Source organism: Colossoma macropomum, unplaced genomic scaffold (genome assembly GCF_904425465.1).
Source record: "Colossoma macropomum unplaced genomic scaffold, Colossoma_macropomum, whole genome shotgun sequence".
Lineage (NCBI taxonomy): Eukaryota > Metazoa > Chordata > Actinopteri > Characiformes > Serrasalmidae > Colossoma > Colossoma macropomum.
Genome location: NW_023494793.1, coordinates 15,811,091 through 15,837,382, shown reverse-complemented (window position 1 = coordinate 15,837,382; position 26,292 = coordinate 15,811,091). Strand labels below are relative to the sequence as shown.

Below are 26,292 nucleotides of genomic sequence, written 5' to 3'. Positions count from 1 at the left end.
CATTTACTACATCTTCATCAAGACTGCATTTGAATCTTTCCATACTGAATTTCTAACACTCTCCAATCAGAGCCAGATATTCAAAGAGTTAAATGCCTCTAAAAGCTACTAAAAGCTCACAGGAAGCTGTTACATGAAATGGTTATGAATAGGCAGCCTGATGCCTGCAACATTGTCATACATTGTTGTTTTTGAGGAACAGTTTTGGCTGAAAAAATATTTTTTAAAAGTCATTCATGGTGTAAAGATGCAATGTGTAGCAAGGCAAAATAGTCCCCAAAGAAACCATATTTTTTTTTAGATTTACCACTAGTTTACCATCAACATTACATATAAAATCTCAGAAGACACATGAAGGTTTAGTGGTGGTTTTGGATAGTAATAAAATGGCTATATTTGTATAGACATCACAACCTCTGGCTCCCATCACCACTACATGATAAAATATGACAAGGCTACATGATATTTGCATAAACCTTTCATGACAACTGACATCAACCTACATAAACATTTATGTAGGCTCATTCCAAGACATTGACATAACACCTATGTCCAGTGACATAAACTGTGTCATTTTGTGTCCATTTCACAGTATGTCTCCTGTTTCTAAAGCCCTATTCAGACAGGATTAAATTTATATGGGGTCCTGGGCAGTGTGCAAAATACTCGCTGGTATTCGGGGGAGTCCCGTGTTGGCTTGCTAATCCAGCATTGGCTGGCTGCTAACTTACTTGCCATAGCAGCACTGATGCTAGATACATTAGCAACGAAATGTTTGGTTTAACCATTCTTCTTCTGGAAACGCACTTTTCTAGATGGGTAGTGCACTCTTCCACACATTAACTGAGATCTTACACATCTCCTCTTTGTTTTTGGTTTGAGAAATAAGTAACAATTCACTCATTCCACCAAACTCTTGGAAAACTGGGCAAGTTATCAGATTTACAAATACACTACGGTATACTATAAAGTTTTTCAGAGGTGTCCCAGGCATAGTTACAGTTACTAGGCTATGAAGTACCAACTGGGTGAACCAATTTGCTACAGTGCCACCCTAAGGCAGATCAGTGTTGCATCTCTAGTTAGTCAACAATGAAGTTTGTTGGGACACTGCGCAAAATGTAAAAAATAAAAACAGAATGCAGTGATGTGCAAATCATGTAAACCCTATATTTAATTCAAAATAGTACAAAGACAACATATCAAATTATGAAACTGAGATATTTTGAATTTGATGCCAGCAACACATTCCAAATGTGCCCATTCCAAAAGTTGGACAGGGGCATGTTTTCCACTGTGTTGCATCACCTTTTCTTTTAACAACACACTGTAAGCATTTGGGAACTGAGGAGACCAACTGCTTAAGTTTTGAAAGTGAAATGTTTTTTTGTTCTTGCTTTACATAGGATTTCTGCTGCTTAACAGTTCAGCGCATCCTTTGTCGCACTTTTCATTTCAGAATGTGCCATAGTGCCATAATGCGCCAAATATTTGAATGGGTGACAGGTCTGGACTGCAGGCAGGCAAGTTTAGCACCCTAACTCTTACTTTAGAGCCATGCTGTTGTAATACATGCAGAATGTGGTTTGACATTGTCTTCCTGAAATAAGCAAGGCCTTCCCTGAAAAAAGACGTCATCTGGATGGCAGCATATGTTAACGAAACATGTATATATCGTTCAGCATTAATGGTCCCTTCACAGATGTGCAAGTCATCCATGCCATGTGCACTAATGCACCCCCATACCATCATGGATGCTGGCTTTTGCACTGTGTGCTGATAACAAACTTGGTGGTCTTTAGCCCAGAGGATGCAGTGTTCATGATTTCCAAAAAGAATTTAAAATTTTGATTTGTCGGACCACGCGACAGTCCATGTTAAATGAGTGTGAGCCCAGAGAAAGCGGCAGTGTTTCTAGAACCTGTTCATATAAGGTTTCTTCTTTGCATGGTAGAGTTTTAACTTGTATTTGTCTGTGTTCACAGACAGTGGTTTTTGGAAGTATTCCTGAGCCCATGCAATGAATTCCATAACAGAATCACAGCCAGAGTGTTGAATCCCTTCTCTTCTTTACATTTGAAAGACACAGCCTCTCTGGGATGCTCTTTTTATACTCATTCATCTTACTGACATGTTATTAATTAACCACCAGGTGTGTTTTTTAGCATTACTCAACTTTACTAGTCTTTTACTGCCCCGTCTCAACTTTTTTTGAAAGGTGCTGCTGGCATATGGGCATATATTTTTCAAAAAACAATCAAATTTCTCAGCTTCATCTTTGATATTGAATATAGGGTTTAAATGATTTCCACATCTTTGCATTCTGTTTTCATTCACATTTTGCACAGTATCCCAACTTTTTTTGGAAACAGGGTTATATAAATTCATTAGATATATGATATGTATTTCATAATTTCACCCCAGAAAGTGTTCTAACAACCTAATCTCAGCAAAAATTGACACTGCTGTTATGACAACTCGACAACTAAGTTGCCAAAAACAGCCTTTATGACAACTTCTCAATGCTGGAATAAGACTTTATAAATGTTTATGTAGGTCATGTTGATAAAGTATAATCATACTTAAAGTGTTACCAAATGTCTTAGCTGGCAAGTTTCTTTACAATTAACCATTTCATATCAAGAAACTCTGAATGAAGGTAGAAATTTTGTAGAAATACGTAGGAATTTAGACAAATCAATGGAATTTGCTTTTAAAATATATTAAAAGGCTCGATTGATTCTCCATAGTACCAGCATGCCATACATCACTATGCCTTAAAAGCTCAGCTTTCGCTTTTTCACAATCTGTTTGCCTATTTATATCAAGGTCAGCTATGCCTCTTAGAACCGCACTGTGAAATACGCAGCTGAAATATTAGAGGAGCATGCATGCATTACGCAAAGCACAACACAAATGAATTCAATGTTAATGTAAGGTCTCTAGAGTAGAATAAACCGCTCTTGTTGTCAAAAATGTCAGAGTTGGAAGGCCTTGATGTAATGAATGAGGCTATAGTATCCTGAATTAGTATTTAGGGAGAAGTCAGCACTTTTAATATTAGCTTTGTTTCCAGTGGGAGCTACTATTGTAGGTTAATGAATTCACCATGCCTGACAGTGCAGTCAACATGAGCTTCCCTTACAGAACAATCTAATCTGGTCAGATAAAAACAAAACAGGATTGAAGTCTCTGCAATTCTTTAGTAGTTCTAGTTTGGCAGGAAATCTGCTAGCTTCCCTGGACATGTCTTAAAACTACTTTGTGCAGAAAACCAACATTTTAGGCCATAAACCGCTGGAAACATACTGACTACAAGTAGATAAACATGACAACTCTGGAGCTGTAAATGCAATGGAAAACCATATTCACCAATGACTGATGAAGCTCTGGGGGTGAAGAGAGGTGGAAATATTTTTATGCCATTTCCTGAGCCCCACACAGACCCATATTAACAATTCAGAATGGTGTGAAACGCCAAGGCAGGCTGCGCAGCTGTGTGACTTGATGGATATATCCTTCCTTGCAGATGCTTTTCCAGCACAGCAGGGATAAGAGGAGTAACAATGCTCAACATTAAACAGAACATCAGACCAGAGAGGAAGGTGTGTGGAAACAGAGAAGCAGACTGCATAAATGAGAGCTGTGGGGCTCTACAGTAGAGTACCTCATTAGTGGTAAGGCTCAGTCATCATGTAATTACTACTGCAGAGATCAGGGGAGAAAAACGTTATAATATTACTAGTGAGTGTACTCAAAAATGAACCAAGGGGGCAGTTTGATTTACAAAATGAAACAATGTTGATAACAGTTGCAACTGACAGAAACATTTGACTTTAAGAATCCACTGCAAATGCTGACCCTAAATATCTATTGAATACAACTGAACTTTAACCCCTTAAAATCCCAGGCTTATTACATACTAAGGCTTAATATTCAGTAACTACAGGGACTTCAGTGCAAACTACCTGAGATATTCTTAGGTTATAGAAATGTGTAATAAAACTTTTGGCCTGCCAGCAGGCCCTGGCTATTTAAGGGGTTGAATGTAATAGATTCTGTCAAATCTAACCTTAACCTAACCTAGCCATTTTTTTAACCTTAAGCTAAACCTAAACCTACACATAACACAGACAATGACAATGAGCATATTGTTCAACATATGTAGATAATCTATAGAGAACTATAAAAATTAAGTGGGACCCAATTGACCTACACATCCTCCACCCACAAATATGCTCTTTTGTTGCAAGTTTAGGTTGGAGTTTAGATTCGCTACATAACATGGAGATTCCAACTTAAAATGCTATACTACCAAGTTGGAGAAAGTTTTTTGTAGTTAGTAGACACTAGGCGGGTTAGAAACAAATCTATACCCGATTTATCTGAACAGTGTGAATATGCATACAAAATGAATATCATTTAAAAACAATAAAGCACTACACAGTTTCCATATTTTAACAAAAACTTCTCATTAAATGTATAACAGAGATGGCACCGATCTGAAACAAGGCTTCGGTATTGGGCCAACATCAGCAGAAAATGCTGAACTGGACATCAGGGGGAATGAACAGTGAACAACAGAATGAATCTGATCCAATCCTGCAACAAATTTGACCTGAAATAGCAGTTGACTGTTTGAGAGGTCTGAGCATGATAGCCAACTTTTAATAGCTCATTTTAAATGAAGTGCTTCAACTCACTGTTTTCAAAGAAGAAATATATCAGATCGGTATTAGCCGATAATGGTTCCAGCATTGTTTTCACGAAAGTAAAGTGCCTCTAATTTGCAACATTTTGTTCAGCTTATCCAACCTTGCTACAGTTGCAAAGAGAGATATGTGATGTTGGAATCCGACATATATCTGATATGTCACAATGTGACCTGTGTCTAAACAGTCAGATCGGAGTTCATACGACTTTTACACCAATACAACTGATTTTATCATAACTTCTTATGCTTTGTATCTGCTTTTGATTTGGAGGATGAACGAGACAAGTATGTGAAGTGAAACGAATAAGCATGGTGCTTTCTAATGAGAGGAATCAAACAAATAGCTATTTGAAATCAGATTTACTTCAAGGGTATTTTGGAAGAAAGAGAGAAACAAAAGAGACAAAGGAGTCTAACTTAGATCGAGTCTCTATCAAATGTGGGCAGTAAATCGAACTGGACCACTTTTTCCTGTAGTCTGAAGGTAGACCCTGATAGGTTGAGAAGCATTCTACTAAGTAACGACTCACTCCACGTTGCAGCTAACTGTTACAAAGTTTCTACTTTAGCACAAAGAAACAGATACATTAGAAAAGTTCTACAAGGTGATATTTGACCTGCACGCTGTTTGGTCACATTCTAAAGAAGAGTGTGAGCACAGACCTAAATTTAATTCTGAACCCGTCAGTGCCACTAAGCACAATTTAAGCAGTCAGCTGTGGCAGTGAAAGGACTAAACAAACTGACATTGGCCACAAACAACAATGTAATTCAGTAAGCAAGATGATAGTGCAATGCTCTGCAAACTGGTAGGAACAACATTGAGGAATATCTGGCAAATATCGAAATTGCTGAGCTGAACCTGAGATTGTGACAGTATTATGGCTCTATACATGATGCAAAACACTACTAAATTTTTTGGCCTATTTTTACATTACACTCTTCTCGGGATGTGGGTAACATTCACAATTGCTAAAAAGGCACAAAAAACTGTCTCAGAAATGCTACTCTACTCAGAGACTCAGTTTTTTTAATTGTGGAAAACAGCAAAGTAGGTCAGCTGCTTACTTATCATCATTCTTTAATGACATTAGCGTTACTCAGACTCTCACTAATCCAAACACTAGAGGAAGATAAAACCATCCAGACTCACTCACACTTGGTCATCACATCATGTCTGCTTCTCTCAGGCTAGGACACAAAAGCTGAGCAAGGCGATAATGAAGGATTTCAGAGAGAGAAAAAAGGCTTTTATGATTACCAGACCATTCTAAACAGAGAAAAGGATGACCACGTGCCAAGTAGATAACACTTGAGCATGACATCACTGCTGGAAAAATTGTCTGGAAGGACTTGGAAAGGGGTGCAGGCTATTAACTTTGGTCTTGTACAAAAGAAAAAAAAATGGAGAGACTGTTTTCCATGCGTATGTCATTAAACTGATTCAGGATTAATGTAGTGCAAAGATGAATTTACATGCTGATAACTATATGCTTCTGAAATCTTTGTAGCTTTGCATTTCATTGAAACTGTCTGATACCTACGAATATGGTCAACATCAAAGATGTGTTAATCATGGCTTTCTGTAAAATTCTGTAGTTTTCCACCATGTAGTAAAGACAAGTGTCATCTTATCAGTATCAAATCACAACCTCTATACATAACTTTTTTTACATTGTGTGAACATTTCATGACAAATGGACCTATAGAATGGTTCAAAATTACTTGAGCTCTGATTTCTATGCTTTGTAAAGCAATCTTGAAAACATGCTACATACATACAATGTATTATTATTTTTATAATTTATTATTACTGCAATTAAATACCATTAAATTAACATACATAATCCTGAAACAAATATGGATCTTTTTATCCCCTTTTTATCCCTTTTTTTGTAGTTCATGTCTCTGGTCATGTTAAGCACAATTTATCACCCCATACCAGTTATAAGATAAAACAGTTGCTTTCCCATAATCTATAGAGATGCAATGACTTTTGCCAGCCTCCAAAACATCATCTGATTTTCAGCTACACTACCATGCACCTGCGGGCGGCGAAAAATAATATTAACCAATAATATCATGTTTCACCTCCAGCTCCTTCCACCCCCACCTACTATTGATTAAAACACTCAAATAGCTCAATAGCTCATGGACCTTACCCACAGTCCTTCACTTTGAAGAAATTCACAGTACAGACAAAAATGTGTTATTTCCAAGTCACGCTGACTTTAAAGATTGAAAAATTTCTGAGGGGCAGCATTCATAAAGCTACATGACACACACTTAAGCCTTTTATGACAACTGACATAAACCATCTAAATATTTATAAAGGTTTATTCCAACAAGCACCAGTAGTCATAAAAGCTGCTTTAGATCATTTTATTCCAGAAAATGTTATGACAACTGACCCTTTTTGGAATAAGTAGTCATACATGTTTATATAGGTTTGTCAGTCCTACACTGAAATATACCAAATAATTACAGAAGACTGTAGTTCAAACACAAAAGCAGTAAAGCAAAACAATCGTGTGTCTCACAAAGCTTCCTTGTTTCATAAATCCCTCACTACTTTTTTGAGACACCCTGTAAACCTTCTATATTTAGGGCGAGCACTGAAGCTCTTGGAACCCATGACTATAATGATGTAAGTGCTGTGGAGTCGAGACTGAATGGCTGGGATGCTGTGGTCTGCCGGGACTGGCTTTGTGGGGTGCTTAATGAGAGTGTTAGTAATACACAGCTGTACAGAGAGCTGCCACGTCAGTACAATCTCCAACATCACAGAATACAAAATACCAAGAGGACGCAGCTGTGGGCTGCAGAACGCAGCTTTGCTGTTGCCGAGCTACAGCTGTACAAATGCATGCTACTGTTTCCACTGTCTCAATGTCATTAGTAAAATTTCTTAATGAACACACAAAAAAGAAGAAACAAAAGTTGTCACTCAGATTTAGTATCTCACCTCAGGCTGTATTGCTTTGAATACAGGTGCATCCATCAAAGTGATCTGGCCCTTTAAGAGAAAAAAGAAGAGATCAAAGTTAAATATCTGATTAGTTAAGTCACAGCACTGTTTTCATGTTTTCATTTACTAATTGTTTAGTCTGATCCTATGTGTTGGAAAGGGAAAGGGGGAGATGGGGATGGGGTTGAATGGAAATAGGCATGTTTTCTATTACTGTACTGTAAATTTATAACTAGTTATATAATTAATCGTTTTGACACAAGGCTCAGTGCCAACTATTCATAACTGTTGACCTGGGTTTTATTGTGAACAATTGCGAACTGACAAAAAAAAGTGTCATGCAGAAAGTAACCTTATACTAGTATGAAATGTGGTGGTGGATCTGTAATACTGTGGGACTGTTGTTCTGCTCTAGGAATATTTAGGATAAAAGGATATTTAGACCATGAACACCATCAAACTAGGAGATTTAACATGCAAATCTGAATGCTTCGACCAGGAGCTTAAGAGTGGGTGAAGGTTTTGAGTCGTGGGTCATGATAGCCTTGTGCAGTGGCTATCCAGCTCCCCTGTGAGCTGAAGAGGAAATTCCACAAGTGAAGATCAAAGATCCTGAATGATCTAGGGAGATATGGAAGAAGGGTCTCAGATCCCTTTATGTATGTCATCTCACCTCATCTAGTTTTGTAGGCTCAGTGGTGTGAGTACAGAGATGGTACTAAATGCAGTGATGGTATATATCAGACATATGGTATATATCAGTGGTTCTCGCATTGGTCCTCAGGGACTCCCAGACGGTTCACATTTCGCTCTATTCCTCTATTCCTGCATTGAAAGTTGGGATCAATCAAAAATGTTATCTGAGGGACACTGAGGACTGGTTTGAAAATTACTAGATACATATAAAGCTTTTTATTTTGGAAACATTTTATCTTTTGCTTCTTTTCCCCATTGTTTTCTGAACACTGCACTGTAAAGTTTTTTTACTTATTTTATTTTGAAATAAAAGCATTAAAATAAGTTTTAAAATAAGTATTTTAAATGTATATATAGCACTTTTTTGTATGAAAAGTTCTATATAAATAAAGTGCTGCATAAAAACAACCATATTACTACAATGGCACATCGCTAATAATAATATTTTTTTTTAATGTTGTACTTCATTGAAAGGTTAGATATTAAATTTGAAGCTTAAAAGCAAAGAAACTTTTTCATAGCCATTTTTTGCTCATTTTTACCAAAGGTTCCAATAATTCTGGAGATGTTCCTCAGATGTTACTAAGTGAAGAACTAAAGTTCTGCCACACATCCAAACACTCACAGCGAACTCCTCAGGTGTCACTTTGAGCACGTCAAACACCACCGCGTCATAGCTCTTAGCAGAGTCCAAACTCCGCCCATCCAGAGACTCAGAACTACTGCTGTCCTGCAAACACAGACACACAATATTTAAAAATGAGACAATACAATATAAAGTAGTAGATTTCACTGCTCTTAATTTTCTTAAAGCTGACCCAGCAAGGTCAGCATCTTGAATATGTGGATAAGACAGGATAGGTTTGTTGTTGAAAGCTACACTATGTAAGATTTGGAGATTCAGAGACCTCTCTGGTGAGAATGTGTAATCAAACAGAGGAACATTCTCAAACATTGGTTGTGCTTTGCACGCTTTCCTAGAGTGAATGAAACTGATGACTGTGAGTAAGCTGAAAGAGCATTCAGAGAGAACTCAGTCAAAACTTGGTGAAGGACGTGTTTTCTGAGGATGTTCATGAGTTAAACACTATTGTCATCATATCATCATCAGTACAATGTTGATCTTGCATTTGAGGCAATCAACGAGTTGTACCTTTTTGATCCTGTGTGTGATGTCAGTGCATAAAGAAACTTCTTTGAAATCTGACCAAAAAATATATTTCTTTTTAAACAGACTAGCTCCTGTTTTGAACCTTCATCTGTGCACATCATGAGATTGGAAGGTTTTAAATTAGGACATAATATGAATCCATGATTTATATTTTGTCCTAAATGTTCATGATCCAAAAATTCGAAACAATTCAACTTCAACAGTGAACGCTTAATCAGCTTAACTGCTGTTGTCTAACTGAATTACTGTTACGTCTGATCACGTAACACAGAATATAAATGCACGGCTATGTAAGCACAGCGCTTTTATGATTTTATTGACCACCATGAAGTGCCAATCCATTTAGTGAAGTCCTTCCAGTAATATAATTGAATCCATTTTTGGATCTCACATCCAAGATTAAAAATAGACTTCGCATAAGGAGAAAAGATACAGTCACCATGAAATAATTTTCTCGCCAGCACGTTATCTTGACTCAGAGCCTTTGAAGCTCTCTGCATTATCTGAGCTCAAAATTAAAGCTATTAATTTCTTTGCGCGCGTCCTTCATTAATAGGATTCATTCATTCAGCACCTTCACTTTTCAGGCATTCATATCAGCTCAACAGAGCTCATAGGAAAGTCTATTAATGATGCACGCTCTTTATTCCATATTGGACTTACTGATCTCTCATGCATAAGTAGGAGTACCTGTGATTCGCAGTCCTAACATGTATGAACTTAAGTGTATAAGAAGCAGAGCTGAAACATTCTTAAAACACTTCAGTATGTGCAATTTACATATGAATATAAACATGAGGACTTGTGTGAGTTCATTTAGAACTGCTTCAGAGTCATAGCTGCAATAGCTTTAGCCTTAGAGACTGTGCAAGTTGTGTGTGTGTACACTCAACTGATGAGATGTGAAACGAAATGTGAAAGGTGCAATGAGAATACTTCTCCAGCTGTCAGGACTGATAAGCTTCTGCCCATGAGAGCTGCCGTCTTAGTCATACTAATGCAGCACACTCTGGGAGCAAAGTAAAATAACTGCCAATATGCCTTAAAGTCATGATAAATAGCCATCTATGGAGAATTTCCAAAAATACAGTCTCTTTGAGGTCACTGAGGGTAAGGAGAAGGTTCGAAGAGTTTTTGAGATATAGAGTTGATCAGCAGTTTAAGGGAAGATATAGGAAAGCAAGAGAGTTAGTATTACATGTATGCACAGACAACATTACATATATATGCACAGACACGACTATGAAAAAAGTGACTTTGCGTGCAACTTGCAGGCTCTTTATGCACTTTTTCAGTAGCTCCTGTTTTGAGCTTTTACACATGCATATCATACTGTTATATGGTTTCAAAATAAGACAAAAAAACTGTGATTCATATTGTGCCCTAACTGTGCACAATTAAAAAATTCTGACCAATGACACACTGAAAATTACAGACTTTATTCATTAAAACGTTTCATGTTCTGGTAACTTCCATACTAACGTACTGTCTGCTTAATCACAATGTCCAAACACCCTGATGAAACTAATTGAAACTATGTGCCTAGCAGACAAAAGTGTGTGTGTGTGTGTGTATGTAATACCTGGGTAGTGGCGGAGGTGATGCTGACACTGGCAGGGAGCCCATTCCTCCTGTACATGCTCTCAGCCAGATGAGGAGACCAAGCAGACCTCAGCTGCTCACTGCCACACACAACCTCGCAGCCATCCCTGCAAAATACAAACATCTCTCTGACCTTACAACGATTCAGTTTTGTTTTTGAATGAAACAATTCAGTGCAATACGAAATCTCAAATTTCAACAAAATTCTATTTAATTCAACTCAAATTAGTTTGGTATGATTCAGAATTATTTTTAAAAATATATGCAATATTTGCACAGTCCTACACCAAAGTCTGAACAGTCAAATTACACATTTTGTTGATTCTCTAAGTGAAAGTAAGTTCATACGTACAAAGAAGAAAGCTAAATATGAAATTTTTCTGCACATTTTAGCACACAATTCCTACTTGCAGAGCTTAGCACATTCGAAAAAATGTAACATAAAATATAAAAGGTGCCATTACTTTTTTCGATGTGTTAAATTCAGCAAATAAACAGTAACTCTGTATGCAATGTGTGTTCTCTGTAGGGAATGTGTACTTATTTTCACTTAGAAAAGACTGTAATTGAACAGTGGTGCTCAAACTTTAGCATATGACTATATAACAGTTAGCCAATAAGAACAGCTGATACTGACAACCCGTGGTGAGATCTCTTGTTGACAGGGCAAAACCTCTGATGGCTCAAACACTGGGGAACCCAGAATTTGTTGCCCCCTTTCTAAATATATCATAGCAGCAGTGCACAACTGCAGTCTTGGAGGGCAGCACAGCCTGGTTATTTACATGCTCAAACACACTTGTTTTAATTTATCTGCTAATTGCCAGGTTTAGTAGGTGTGTTTGAGCAGGAAAACTACCAAATTGTGCTGGACACAGATCCTCCATAACAACAGTTCTGAACCCTTGTACAGCTGTGAGATTATAAGTTAATACTGAGAGTTTATGTGGTTTATTCAAGTTTAAGGCATGACAATTAGTATTGACAATAATCTGTCAGCAAAGCATGGTTTAACTAAAACATACACATTTATATTGTATAAAATGAAAACTTAAAACATAATATTATATTGGCTGATATTTATAACATCAATACATGTGATCATTTTAGACCCTTAAAATTAGTATCAGCCACAAAATTTTCATATGGGCCAAGTTGCAAGTTAGACAATATAGACATAGACAATAAAAACAAATCAAGCCTTTTCTGGCTTTACATGTTTGAAATTACACCCAGAATTTTATTTTGACCAAAAAATGAGGACATTCTTTGTTGAATATTACTAGAAATGATTACAGTATTTCAAAATTGATGCAGTTGAATTGGCACCTTCAAAGCCATGCATCATAATGCATTTTTACATCCCATATTTATTAGTCACCATAGTTTGACTTCATCAAATTACTTTTGGCTCAACTCAGCAAAAATAAATTTATGGTTGTGCTTTATATGCATCCTTTCATCTATGCAGGCCTACACCAAATACCACATCCATGTGGATTAAGCTATCCTAACACTACTAATAACTACTAACTATGAGTCAGTTTATGACTGCTTAAAGTTAAGGCCAAGACAGTTCTAGAAATCAGTCAGATTACTGTTACTCTGCTTAGTGAAATTCCTTTCCTCAAAAATTCTTGACTATGTGTAATCCTCAACTTGACCAGCAGAGGGAAGGCTTCTACAGCAGTGAAGACTCCTTCCTCTCTCATCACGACTCCTGCATCCTAATGTATCTGCCCTACATTTTGCAAATCTGCCAATTCTCATTCCCATAAGCCACGTCTCATTTCCAGCACTTGTGTCATACCTATTGAACTGCCATTCTCTGCTGGGGATGTAAAACATTAATGGCTATTTGTTTGGTAATTACACAGAAATGCAGAAAATGCAGCCAAATTTTGGCATGGTAGAATGCAGCCTAACATGACGCAGATGGGATTTCTACAGCTTTTGTCCTCTAAATTGCCCCTTGTTACTCGTAATGCTCCTTCTAACCAGAGCCAGTGGGGGAGACAGGCAGGAAAACGATGACCGACTGTATCTCACTCCAGATCTGAAACAGCCACCTCAGCACTGTAATAGAGGAATTTTTTTTTTTGCTGAACTCTGTAGAGAGTGCCGTAATAAGAGTCACACAGGGAGAGTCCTTGTACTACAGACCCAGAAACCTAGCAAGAAATCTGTCTGGGCGCTATGAATAGAAGAAGTCTTGTCTTATTGCAGTCCTCATTCATTAACTTGCTTAGTTTAATTACAAGTGCATCTCTCTGAGAAACAGCGAGATATACCCCTTATAACTAGCACATAATTTACACTTCAGTTTCCCGTTTTTCAAGTGTACCTTGCACATGCGTTTACAAATAGGTAAGGGTCAGCAATATGATGATATTCATTATTGATGTGATAGGTCACTTTGTCACAATTTGTTTATATTGTGTATATCTTCAGTACTGACTAACTGCTTGCTTCATTAACTGACTTTAGTCCAAGCTAGGCCTAATTCACCAACCATCCACTGCCCCATTCATCAACAGAAAAGGACCACGATATAGTCTTGAAAACAAAGACTAGGCTGCCTACTGTATAGGGTATTAAAACTAAATCTAAAACACTGAAAAAAGATTTAACAGTTTGTTTTTATCTCTGATATACCTCATCCTAAACATTATTGGAGCTCTCTTCTCCTGCCTCCTCTTATCTCAATGTGCGCCTGACTGCTTTGATTACTGTCTTGTTCATTAAATCTATTAGACTCCATTAATACGGCCAATAAATCTACATTTCCATATTCACCAAGTAAAAAGTAGCTTCAAAAACCTTTTTTGAAGTGATCATCTACAGAGATGTTCGTAAAAATCAGCAAAAAATAACATACTAACCTGCTGTGTCTATGACCAGTAGCAAAACTGTTACTTTGTTCCTTACTCAGATCTTCAGATAATAGAGTAACAACTTTTTACACTCATGTACACTCATTTTTTTAAATCTTTCCTGAATCCTGTTTCTGTTGTTGTTTCTGATGTTTACTTAAAAACTGCACCTAATTGTTCCTGATATCATTTTTTTTTTTAATGAGATCAAGTCATGACAGGCCTCTTATCTTTTAGATCACAGTTTTCAAAGTACTTCTCATTGGTTTGACTTCCTTTGTTTGCACATTTTGTAAGACACTGTGGATTAGAGCATCTGAAAAAATGTAATTTGCTCATCTTGCTTGCCACCTAGCTTAATTTACTAACTAACAATAGATTGTATAGATATGAAAGGACACACTGTATCTGCATGTTCACAAAAATCTAGTCTACAACTAAAATGATATAGGCTAGAGGTCTGCACAAGGCAGGTTCACCCGCAGGTCCCACGTGATCTGGTAAATGTTTTGCAGGAGGGATTCATTTTGAGGCACCCCAGTCATCGCAAGCGGGTACTATGGCTGGCTGAGTGGGGCAGGCTTGGACGCTATTGGCTGCTTGTAGACGCGAACAGGCAAGCGATGAATGAGCTGCAAGTGTGCTGCAGTAAAAAAAGACGTTAGCAATCACAAGCAGCAAAACACAGGAAGCAATAGAACATCCAGTTGATAGCTTGCGCACAAAATCTAGCTGATTTTTTTCCACAACAGTCCTTTTGGATTTTTAACCTGTGTCGTGGCCTCTGTTTTGGCTTTAAATTGGTTTCAGCTGACTTGTAGACTTATAGAGAAAATAGCTAATAATATAATGCTGACACAGATAAAAGTAATGTTAGTAGCGAAGCCTGGCTGCTACGCTGGCATGGTGTGTGGTTCAAGCAGGCAAGAATGGGTAAGAATCACATTAGATTTTGAGGGTGCCAGCAAACTTGATTAGTGGATGAACCAGTTGTGTGCAGGTATTAATATTTTCTGCACACCAATCTTACCTTTTTTCTTGAGAGTGAAAATACAAGGGAAAAACATTCTATAGCAGCTAGGATACATACTGATAACTTTGACATTAGCTATCAAGTCAGCTAACATTGGCTTTGCAAACTATTTACAAGATGATAATTCTAAAAAAAAAAAGCAAACAACTTACCAAAATGTCATTCTAATTTACATTCTGGTGCATTTAGTGGTCATGTAATGGGTCATGTAAGAAACTTTTTCCCTCACCTGGAAGAGAGGAATTAGCTACTGAAAACACAAACAAGCATACAATTGCTACTCTGTGCTGTCTCAGAAAGATGTTACTTCAGCTTATATTAGGTAGACAACGACTGTATCTAAATTACAGAGCTGTGACCTTCGAAGTCTGCATTTTTTTGCAGAGAAATGCATCTTTCTTTCAACAGAATATCTCAGGATGCACTGATGATCCCAGCCTCAGCTAACCGGGTGGCAAGAACTGTGATATAGCTGCAGCCATGAATCCTAAACAGGCCATTTCATTTGGTTTGAGCTGCAGAGAAAGGCTGCTCAGGTAGACCACTGTTGCTAAGGACACTGCTAAAGATGCACTCTAGTAGTAACAGTTCTTTAATTGAGACAAACCTAACATTGCTTTATTTAATTAGATGTACAAAAAATAAATATGTTAAAAATAAACATGCCAAAAAGCAATGATTTGCAAGATGTCATAGAAGAACCACTTATGGTTTCCTAAAGAACCTTTGAGTGGATGGTTGTTTCAGGAATGATTTTTGTAAATGAGATTTGTGGGCGTGAAGAACTTTTTTAAAAGTTCACAGAACCTCCACATAATGCAAAGAAAGAACTCTTAAATTGGTAAAGAACCACTATATTATGTGAAGGTTCCTTAATCCAAAACTAAAAGCTTCTATTCATAAACACATTTTTTTTTTAACCAAAAGTGGTTCTGGTATGGTATCGCTAAAAGAACCCTTTTTGGCTCCTCTATTTTTTAAAGAGTGTATACTACCACCTAATGCTTGTCTGAGCATGCTAAGAACGGCAGGCACTCAGCCAAGGTAGAAGAGAACTTGCTAGCATGGGTATACAAAGGCTCCTCTTTAGTGGTCCTGCACAACTGAAAAATCTAGTAGGCTGTACTGAGACACATCGCGGCTTACTAACATATGCTATGCAACACATTTAAATCTTACATTTAAAAAAAAATTGCACTGATACTTGCAATGTATTACAAAATCTGTTGTTGTATCATATCGTGCTACACCATCTCGTTTCTAAAATATTTTAAATGGTTTTTAAAACTTGCAATGTGCTAGAATATGGGTATGGGAAACACCAGCTAAGTCCTTTGAATTTTGAAGGATCTTTCAATGATGTAACAGTCAAGAAATGCATCCTATCCTGACTGCATACTTGGCTTTGACGCCAAAGAAGACCGACGCCAAACTGTAGTTCCACAATTACAGACTGTAGTCCATCTGTTTCTCTGCATACTTTGTTAGCCCCCTTTTACCCTGTTCTTCAGTGGTCAGGACCCCCATGGACCCTCACAGAGCAGGTACTATTTATGTGGTGGATCATTCTCAGCACTGCAGGAACACTGACGTGGTGGTGGTGTGTTAGTGTGAGTTGTGCTGGTACGAGTGGATCAGACACAGCATTGCTGCTGGAGTTTTTAAACACAGTGTCTACTCACTGTCCACTATTAGACACTCCTACCTTGTCAGTCCACTGTGTAGATGTAAAGTCAGAGACGATAGCTCATCTGCTGCTGCACAGTTTGTGTTGGTCATCCTCTAGTCCTTCATCAGTGGTCACAGGACGCTGCCCACAGGACGCTGTTGGCTGGATATTTTTTGGTTGGTGGACTATTCTCAGTCCAGCAGTGACACTGAGGTGTTTAAAAACTCCAGCAGCACTGCTGTGTCTGATCCACTCAGACCAGCGCAACACACACTAACACACTACCACCACGTCAGTGTTACTGCAGCGCTGAGAATGATCCACCACCCAGAAAGTACCTGATCTGTGAGGGTCCATGGGGGTCCTGACCACTGAAGAACAGGGTAAAGAGGGGCTAACAAAGTATACAGAGAAACAGATGGACTACAGTCTGTAATTGTAGAACTACAAAGTGCACCTATATAGTAAGTGGAGCTGATAAAATGGACAATGAGCATAGAAACAAGAAGGTGGTCATAATGTTACGCCTGTATATCTACAATGTATACCAACAGGGTAGGTGTATCTAGTGAAATGGTCAGTAAGTGTACACAGTGTGTGAAAACCCAGCAATAATGTTTCGTCTTATACACTCACACCAGCACAGCACCCCCTCCCGTTTACACGCTACTATGTTGGTGACAGTGCTATGCTGAGCTTCACTGATGGAGAGCATAGAAGGTGGTTGACAGTAAGTATATTTTTACCTACTAAGTGCATCTACAGGATAGATTTGTCTGATAAAATTGCCAATTAGTAAACTGGCAACTCATACACTGACTGGCCGCTTTATTAGGTACACCTACCTTGTATGTGCACTCGTACATTTTATCAGGCTCAATCACCATATAGGTGCACTTTCTAGCTCTACAATCACATACCATAGTTCATCTGTTTCTCTTTTTTTCACCTTGTTGATCACTGGTCAGGACCCCCACAGGACCACTACTGAGCAGGTATTCTTTGGGTGTTGGGTGATTCTCAGCACTGCAGTAACACAGACATGGTAACGTCAAGGTAGTGTGTGTTGGTACAAGTGGATCAGACACAGCAGTTTTGCTGGAATTTTCAGACACTGCGTCCCCTTACTCTATTCTATTAGACATGTCTACTTTGTTGGTCCAGCTTGTAGAGGCGATTTGCTGCTGCATAGTTTGTGTTAATCATCCTCTAGTCTCTCATCAGTGGTCAGTTTCTGGCCACAGGGTGCTGTTGGATGGATATTTTTGGTTGGTGGACTATTCTCAGCCCAGCAGTGACAGTGAGCTGTTCAAAAACTCCACTTTACATGAACTGTGCTTCATAACATGGACATAGCCATGTTATAAACATTGTATGGCTGATGTCTTATACCTCCATTTTTAGTTTTCCTTTTTTTTGCTTAGTTACTTGATCTATGATTTTTTGTTAGTTATGTAATAATGTAATGTTTAGCCATTTTGAGCTTGGCCCATTTTTGGCATGGGAGTGTATGGCATCACAATAATAACTGTTGAGACTGAATATTGCTGAACAAAATCTGTATAACTCATTACAGCTTATGATATCTACTATTAATTGTTGTTACATCACAGTTGTGTAGCAGAGCTCAAGTAACACTGTTGTGTGTGATCCAACAGGCCACTATTATGTGTCAGTGTCACTGTTAGGAATGATCCATCACCCAAATAAGATCTGCTCAGTGGTGGTCCTGTGGGGTCCTGACCATTGATGAACAGGGTAATGGGATGCTAAGAAATTATTTACAGAAAAAGATGCACAACAATATGTAATAGTAGAACTACAAAATACACGTATATGGTAGGTGTACCTAATAAAGTGACCAGTGAGTGTGCAATTAGCCTTAAAGGCAATATAGTCAGAAATAATTGTATGATTGATTATAAGGAATTGAATAACGAAGCTCTATTATTAATTGGGCTGAAATATTAGTCAGCATTCACTGTATGTGTCTCCATGGGCTAATCTTCCACGCACTGATGAAGTCTTGTCTTGGATTAAATTACACTGTCAGTAAGGATTATTTGTCCAGGAAACATAACAGTGTCCTAATAACCATAACAAAGCTCAACTCATAAAAGTGCTACTCCAAAAGCAGAGAAGAGCTGCAAAACACTGAAACTAACCTCAGTTGAATCAGGAGACAGAATGGCAAGGGTGCATCACCAATCATGCATTTATGCTTTGCTCACACTGCAGGGCAAAGCAGATTTGTTTCTTAACAAAACTGTCCACACTGCAAGTGACCAAATACTTGATACGTGATTTGTATGGTCAGAGCTATGCTGCAAAGCCGTATTGGTTGACATGTTAATAAAAAGGCATAAAAAGGTTGACTAGGGCAGACTGAGAAAAAGCGAGCAAATGACCTATATCTATGTCTATATCTATTTGGGCACAGACAACAACAGAAAAGAAAGATGAGGACATTCGTCTTGCTAACTTTAGGATGCAGAGGAAAACATTTGAGCTTCTCCGTAGACTTCTACGACCTAGTCTTGCACCTTGCGACACACTTAGGGCAGTCAATACCTCTTGAGATGCGCATGGCAGCTGCATTGTGGTGACTTGAATTCTGAGGGGGTTATCAAACCTTAGTGTATCTATTTGAGGTGGGAAAAACACAGTAAATAAATGAGGCACTGCTACATGTGTATATCAGGCGTCCAAGGGGCAACCACTTCCGCAAGGTCATTCATGAATTTAGAACAAGGATTTTCTCGTCGTATGTTTTGACATCAAGAAGTGCCGGGCAGCGAATGATAAAAAAATGACTAAAAAATTAAAACCACAATTAAAACCTGGTCTGACTGGTTGCATCTTCAAAAATCTGACTTGAATTAGATTTGAAACCACCCACAAATGTGCCTTGAATCCAACTGGGGAAAAAAAGCAGATTCAATATGGCTTTTTGTCATTCAGACTACAGAAAATCTATCTTGCTCAAATCAGATATGTGGAAAGATTGGATTTGACCTGCCTTTGTGAACAAGGCCTTTAGTATTCTTTTGTGTCCTTATGTGGAATGAAGCTGTCCACAATGCTGTTTCACAGCAAGAAAACACGTAGAGGAAGGCTGTACTCTGACTGCACTCTTGCAGCCATGCTAACAGTAACTGTGAGAAAAATCAAGAATACATAAAATCCACATACACACACAAACACTTATGTAATGATGAGCAATAAACCCAATGCAATATATAACAATTAACAAAAGATGTGCAGCCATAGTGAATCTAATTCATGTGTAGTTTATGAACCGTAGCAGATTTGCTGCATTACACTTACCCATTATGGACTGCTGATCTTTACATGGTTCAAATCCACACAGTAATCCACACTCAGGCCATCAGGCCAGTCTCTTCACTTCGAGAGCTTCTTGCAGCAGGACTGTTAGAAATTCAGAATGAAAACAGAAGCAAATAAGCCGAATGCTCAAAATGTTTGTTGCTTTAAACACAAAATGAACTCATTCTTTCTACCATGATTTGTAAGCGTTCTTTACATTCAAGTTATCTCTTAAAGAATGTGATCAACGCCAAGAAAACATTACTGCAGACGAACATGCTGGGATAACCCATACTAGAATAGGTCCATTGGCTGAGATGCAACATGGACATGGTCTCTTCCACTGTTTGCTGTGACAGTTGCTAGTTTAATTAGGAACATGTTCAGCTGCTTATATTTTCTAACAGGTAAACCTTAAATGTTTCTGCTAGTACAACTCGTGAACTGACAGTTCAGTATATTCAAAGACTGAACAGACAATGAGAAGCTTGCACTTGATTGTTTATTGTGTGTCCCATGGTGACGAATGCTAACAGTCACACCTCACCTTTACAGGATGGACTGACTATGTCTTCTTAAACCTCAAAACACAAAACGGCTTTATTTTTAATCAAATTTAAAAAATTTGTCAAGAACAGATTTTCTTTAGGACATTCAAAACATATAAAACTTTCATTTTGATAGCATCTTTGCTTATAAACCTATAAAAGGATTTGTAGCTGGCACACAAGTTTACAGGTAAGATTTTGTTGGAGTACAAATACATGATTTTGGTGCACTCTGTGTTGCTTAAAATGTGTGTTGGACATATATGACATATTGAGGAATAATGACCTTAAAATCCACTGAATCCAAAAATTAGGATAGCATTTAAATAGTTCTACTAAAATTAATTTGTGCAATATTGGAATAATAATCATCATTTGTTAGGTTTCATGAATATATTTGATTATGCTATTTCTAGGGGACAATATTATTCATTCTACTAACAACAGTATTGGCCAATGTATTATTTTGATTTTAGCCGATCTGTGTTCCTTTATAAATAATGTGAGTCAGGTAAGCATACTCATAAAGAATCTGAATTTTGCTGCTACACCTACATTTGTATTTAAAGGTCTGAACACCCTGGTCAAATTACATGTTGATTTTTCTAAATGAAAATAGGTTAACACATCCTCTACAGTGAACAAAAGTTTAATTTCAGGAGGGAAAAAAAAACATAACTTTTGTTGCACAAGCCACATTTTATGCTTTATTTTTGTCTCCAAATGTGTTAGAGTACACAAATAAACAGTAATTGTGCATTGAAATGTGCAGACGTGCTCTCTATAGAGGATGTGCTAACTTAGTTTCACTTCACAGAAAACATAATTTGACCAGTGATGCCCAAACTTTTGCATACGGCTGTATATCAAAACTTCGTAGCATTATTATGCTTAATTATGCAAAGCAGCTTGTTACCTCTTACCTTTGAAGTAGTACTTTCAAATCAAACTGATCTTTCATGTATGAACTTAAAATGCCAGTTTAGCTGTAAAAATTAGAAACTGGAATCAGCCATGAAAATATATGATCGGCGCACCTCTATTCAAATTTAATTCTGATCACTCAAAATACTTCATGAGTTGACCTGAAACTGTTGGCTGGTCCTTGTTGTACAAACTTCTGATATAATACAAGAGTAAGACATCCGTCTCTCCAAGCCACATTTGACCACCAAAACCCCGCCCATCATAAGGCATGTGATCCATAGCTGAAAATACAACAGGAGGCTAATGATGGAGGACACGCACAAAATGTGTGCGCAAGAAACAAAACGGACATACACTGCTTTCCAGGATAAACTGCAGACAGCAGTAACAGAGCTATGTTTGAGCATATAGTAACATAGGATTCCACAGGACTGCGCATATGTACACAGAGCACTGTGCACATGTGCATATACAGGCTGTGCATGTACATATACTATAAGGTGAAACATATGTGGACACTCTACTGTTACACCTATATGAACTTGTTTTCATATAAACGTATTACCACTTCATGGCTGAGCTGTTAGACACTGTTGCTACTATACACTTCCAATTTACAAAAATAGCATTAACAGTGGATCAGGGTGGCTCTCAGAAATTTCACAAACTGACTTGTGGCAAAGATGGTTTCGTATGACAGTGCCACATTTAAAAGAGTAAATGTCTCATAGTCTCATAAGACCAGATGTAAACAGGCTTATTTTTTGGACAATATAATTAAAATGACTCAGAAACATACAGAACTGAGACACTGTAAATTCTCTCTTATATTAAAGGAGATGTCATCAAGCAGAATGAAGCAAGATTTGGAGAAGGAAGAATGTTCTTCAGCAACCATAATCGCCCAAGTGGAGATGCAGTGTGAACTAGGGGAAAATACAGGGACAAAGCTGATGGAAATGAGAGCTCACTGTGTGGAAAAGACCACCATCACAGAGCACTACTACGACACAGAGAGCTTTCTACTGGCCTCTACCCAAACCTGGCTGAGTCAGCACGACGGCCACTGGAGACTGATTCTGGAGCAGAGCCAGGATCACAATGAATCAGATAAGATGAAAAGATCAGAAAAGGACCAGGATGGCAACAAAATGCTAGACAATCCATCACCTTTGGTAAGGACAGGTAAACAGGGTAATGCTGCAAGCAAACGAGTACAACCAACACAGAGCAAAGATCCAGCTGATACCTCAAGTCAATCTCAAAGTCAAGTTCAGGATCCATGTACTCTATGTGCTTTTTCTGCTAGACCTAGATACACTGAGCTGACAGACCACATCTCCATTATTAAGCAGCTTGCACAGTCTCTGTCAGTCTCCGTAATACCAAGCGAAATACAGCACCTTAGCATAGAGAGCTTTCTGGAAACTGCCAAAATCCAGATGTATGACAGCTGGATTAGGAGCAGAAAAGTGAAGTACTCATTGCCTAGTGGCTGCTCCCTGGTTGTAGAGACAAACTTCAATATTCCCAATGCTGCTCCCTCTGCTGTTTTGATCATGAACGCTGATGTGCTGAACATCAGCACAGAACTCGAGAAGATGGACAGGATGCGCACACAGCTGGAACTTAAAATTAAGCCTTAAATCAAGCTGAAGCATATTATGACATTATAATAAGATCACAAAGCAGCATTTGCCCTGGAGACTCATCCTGAAAACCACCTATGAATGTTCTATAAACAAGAACTACTGTGAGCTGTGTGTTTGGGTTATATGCGAATACACAGGTGTCATTTCGTGCCCCATTTCACATCAGAAAAACTCACCCTGAACACCAAATGCTGAGACATTCATGGTCTCTGTAGCAATGAAAATAACTGTAATGCATTCATGTTTTTCCCCTCTTTTTTTATATAAGCTTGGAGACAATGCAGACTGCAGGTAAAAAGCAGCCAGATTAGACTTAAGTCTCACTCTAAGATCTCTAATGCATAACATTAGCATTGTATGCCATTGTAAGATTTTCTTCCAAGTAATTTTTGACCATTTCTATTGGTCTGTCCATTAAGACATTTACACATTCAAAAGAAGATGCAAGGTTTCTGGAGTACAAGTGAGATAATTAAATAGCCACAATGAACTACACTCACCAGCTTCTTTATTAGAAACCCCTACTTTGTAGACTGATCCACCTAGGTGCTTGTGCTACAGCCCATCTGTTGCTATGCACAGTTTGTGTTAGCCATCCTCTAGCCCTTTATCAGTGGTTAGTTTCTGATCACAAGACTGCTCTTGCCTGGATATTTTTAGTTGGTGGGCCACTATTAACCTAGCAGTGACATAAGACTGAACATTCTTCAAAATTTTTTGATGTTGAAACCAATACGTTGATGTCAATACCAATTCATGAATGGTACTTTTTCCTGATATCTTCTTTAAAACGACAAACCGAAAGATTGTGTTGCTTAAACCAGAAATGAGTGTGAATTGGAAGAACAGGTATTTACTGACTACAGTGAATTGTAGACTATCCAATAAGCACTGGTGTTGATATCAGGTATATGGAATATAGATTTTTGACAGCCGGTCACCAGTCTAGATGTTGTTAAGACTGACCACTTAGGAATTAAAAAATTTAATTTTTTTAGACTCGGTAGTATTAAAGTAATTCCGTTGGTGCCATAGAAATATTGCATTTTGATACCCAGGGTGTACATACAAGGTAGGTGTTTCTATTAAAGTGGCCAGTGAATGTATAATACACTTATCACATAAAGACAGACAGAATATTTATTTATTTAATCCTTTCTATGCTACTCCATTCTACTAGTGGTAAACACTTAAAGACATTGTGTTAAAGCAAATTATCATCATCTTTATTCTTATCAAAATTAGTTCACTTTTATGGAGAGCAAAAAATTATTTTGTCAAATTGTGACATGACCAGCAGCAAAATGCCACAGTCCGAAAAGTTTCTGCACTATATCTTTACAAAAGTACACCACATCGCAGTGTTGAATAGTACAAAAACAAATAATACAATAGTTTCTAAATATATCACATCAGATGATAAGTTTGCATAAAGTTGTAATTAAGTAAAATGAACAAGTACTCTGTGCTTAAAGTGATTAAAGAATTAAAGTCTTACAAACCTGACAGTTTTGTTCAGTTCTGTTTCTCTTAAAATTACACCAAAGGAAATGTTCCACAATACCGTACATAGAATCCAGACAGAAAACACATTTCCAGAAAGACAACTTAATATTTACTTCTAACTTTTATGTATTCACTGTAAGTATTTTAACTGTTTCTTTAACAAAGTCTGAAGCACCCAGCAACCAATGGCAATTGCAAGTTTTTGACTATCAATACTGCTAAAACTATACATCAACATAATTGTGCAACATCAATACCTGTACACCGCTATAGACAATATGTATGTCATCCAGTACTATAGCATCACATCACAAAAGACCACAGTAGGTGTTAAAAGTAGGGACAGTCTTTCTCCACCATAAACTCAAAATAAAGCATATTTCAGCATCTTAGGTGTCTAAAAAATAAATGTAGCTGCCTTTGAAGAGCGATCATCTACCTACACTGTTTCCTTGGAGGTGTGCCAATGACAAACACTAAATTCACAGTGAGCAGTGAATGAACTACATGTGGTTAAAAATGTTGGGGACCTATTTTCAGTTACAAATTACACCCCAGGCATTATATAAACACGTGTGCTATTTGGCTTCCACTCCTGTGCATCCTCCACACAGTGTGGAACTCAGTATTTCTTAGTATCACTCTCAGAAGCCATGGAAAGTATAGTTACGCTTTTCTTCGAAATTTACTTACATTTATTGAGGCACTGAATGACACTTGGGAAAAAAAGTCACACTGCAATTTCAGGTTTTTGACAATAAACGTAAGCAAAGTGATATTTGAAAAACAAAAAGAGTAGAAACAATGTCCCCATTTGAACTTTTTCCAAATGGAGTTATCATACCAGCAATGGAAATGATGTAGTTAGAGAGGGAATTAAGGAAGCAGTTTAATATTCTGGTTAAGACTGCACAATACGGACAAAATACAGGGTTCTTCAGTGCATTTGCCAATTCTTTACATTTCAAGGTCAGGAGAAAGCACAAATGTTTAGTTGGACGGTCTGCAGCATTCCCATATCAAGTGATATTCATTTAGTATTATTTATAAATGAAATTGGATTCAGTTTTACAGTGCAATCTTGAGAAAGACTGAGAAAACAGTGAGTCTTTATGATTTCTGAATAAAACATTGTCATCTTACTGCTGGAGAGAATAAAGCAAGATTAAAAATGCATATTGAGCTTGTGCTCATAGTTTTTTCTGTGTAATCCTCTATTTTTGATATCATGAATGCCACTGCTCCTTGGCAAAGAAAAATACTGCAGAACCCTGAAATTACATATGGTGATTAGTTTGCAACATATTAAGATATCAATATACCTTCTAATGCACTAAAACACATTACTGAACCTAACATGTTTTTGGTTTATTTATTTACTCAAATAATTTATGTTTGTTTGATTATGTGGATGTCTTGATTCATCCAAATAGCCAAATCCTCATAGCACTCAACAAAATACTCTGTGAATGGTTATGAGGCTAATTTGCATACTGCACTCTTCTGTGAAATTAGTATGGTGAAGGCTGATGTCACAGCATTTAAAAACAATATATTGTGCACCACTAACTCACATGCATGCACTTTCACAAGTTTCTCCACATCT

General features: G+C 37.6%; 2 protein-coding genes across 2 annotated transcripts in view; one reads left to right on the top strand and one right to left on the bottom strand.

Moving 5' to 3' along the window:
- Positions 1-26,292, bottom strand: part of ralgps1 (Ral GEF with PH domain and SH3 binding motif 1) — a 156,454-nt gene that overhangs the window by 126,936 nt on the left and 3,226 nt on the right. Inside the window, exons 2-5 of the mRNA XM_036578632.1 lie at positions 20,054-20,155; positions 11,132-11,258; positions 9,004-9,108; positions 7,680-7,730 (exon numbers count right to left, since the gene is read on the bottom strand). Coding sequence (XP_036434525.1) covers positions 7,680-7,730; positions 9,004-9,108; positions 11,132-11,188 — 213 coding nt within the window. The 5' untranslated portion in view covers positions 11,189-11,258; positions 20,054-20,155. The remainder of the gene's footprint in view (positions 1-7,679; positions 7,731-9,003; positions 9,109-11,131; positions 11,259-20,053; positions 20,156-26,292) is intronic.
- Positions 22,383-23,174, top strand: si:dkey-191c17.2 (uncharacterized protein LOC100005628 homolog). Its single transcript, XM_036579717.1, has one exon. It carries the CDS (start codon positions 22,383-22,385, stop codon positions 23,172-23,174), a length of 792 nt encoding a protein of 263 aa, XP_036435610.1.

What these genes read in the sequence shown, in the direction of transcription:
- si:dkey-191c17.2 (XM_036579717.1), top strand. Translation starts at nt 22,383, where the DNA reads ATGAAGCAAGATTTGGAGAAGGAAGAATGTTCTTCAGCAACCATAATC.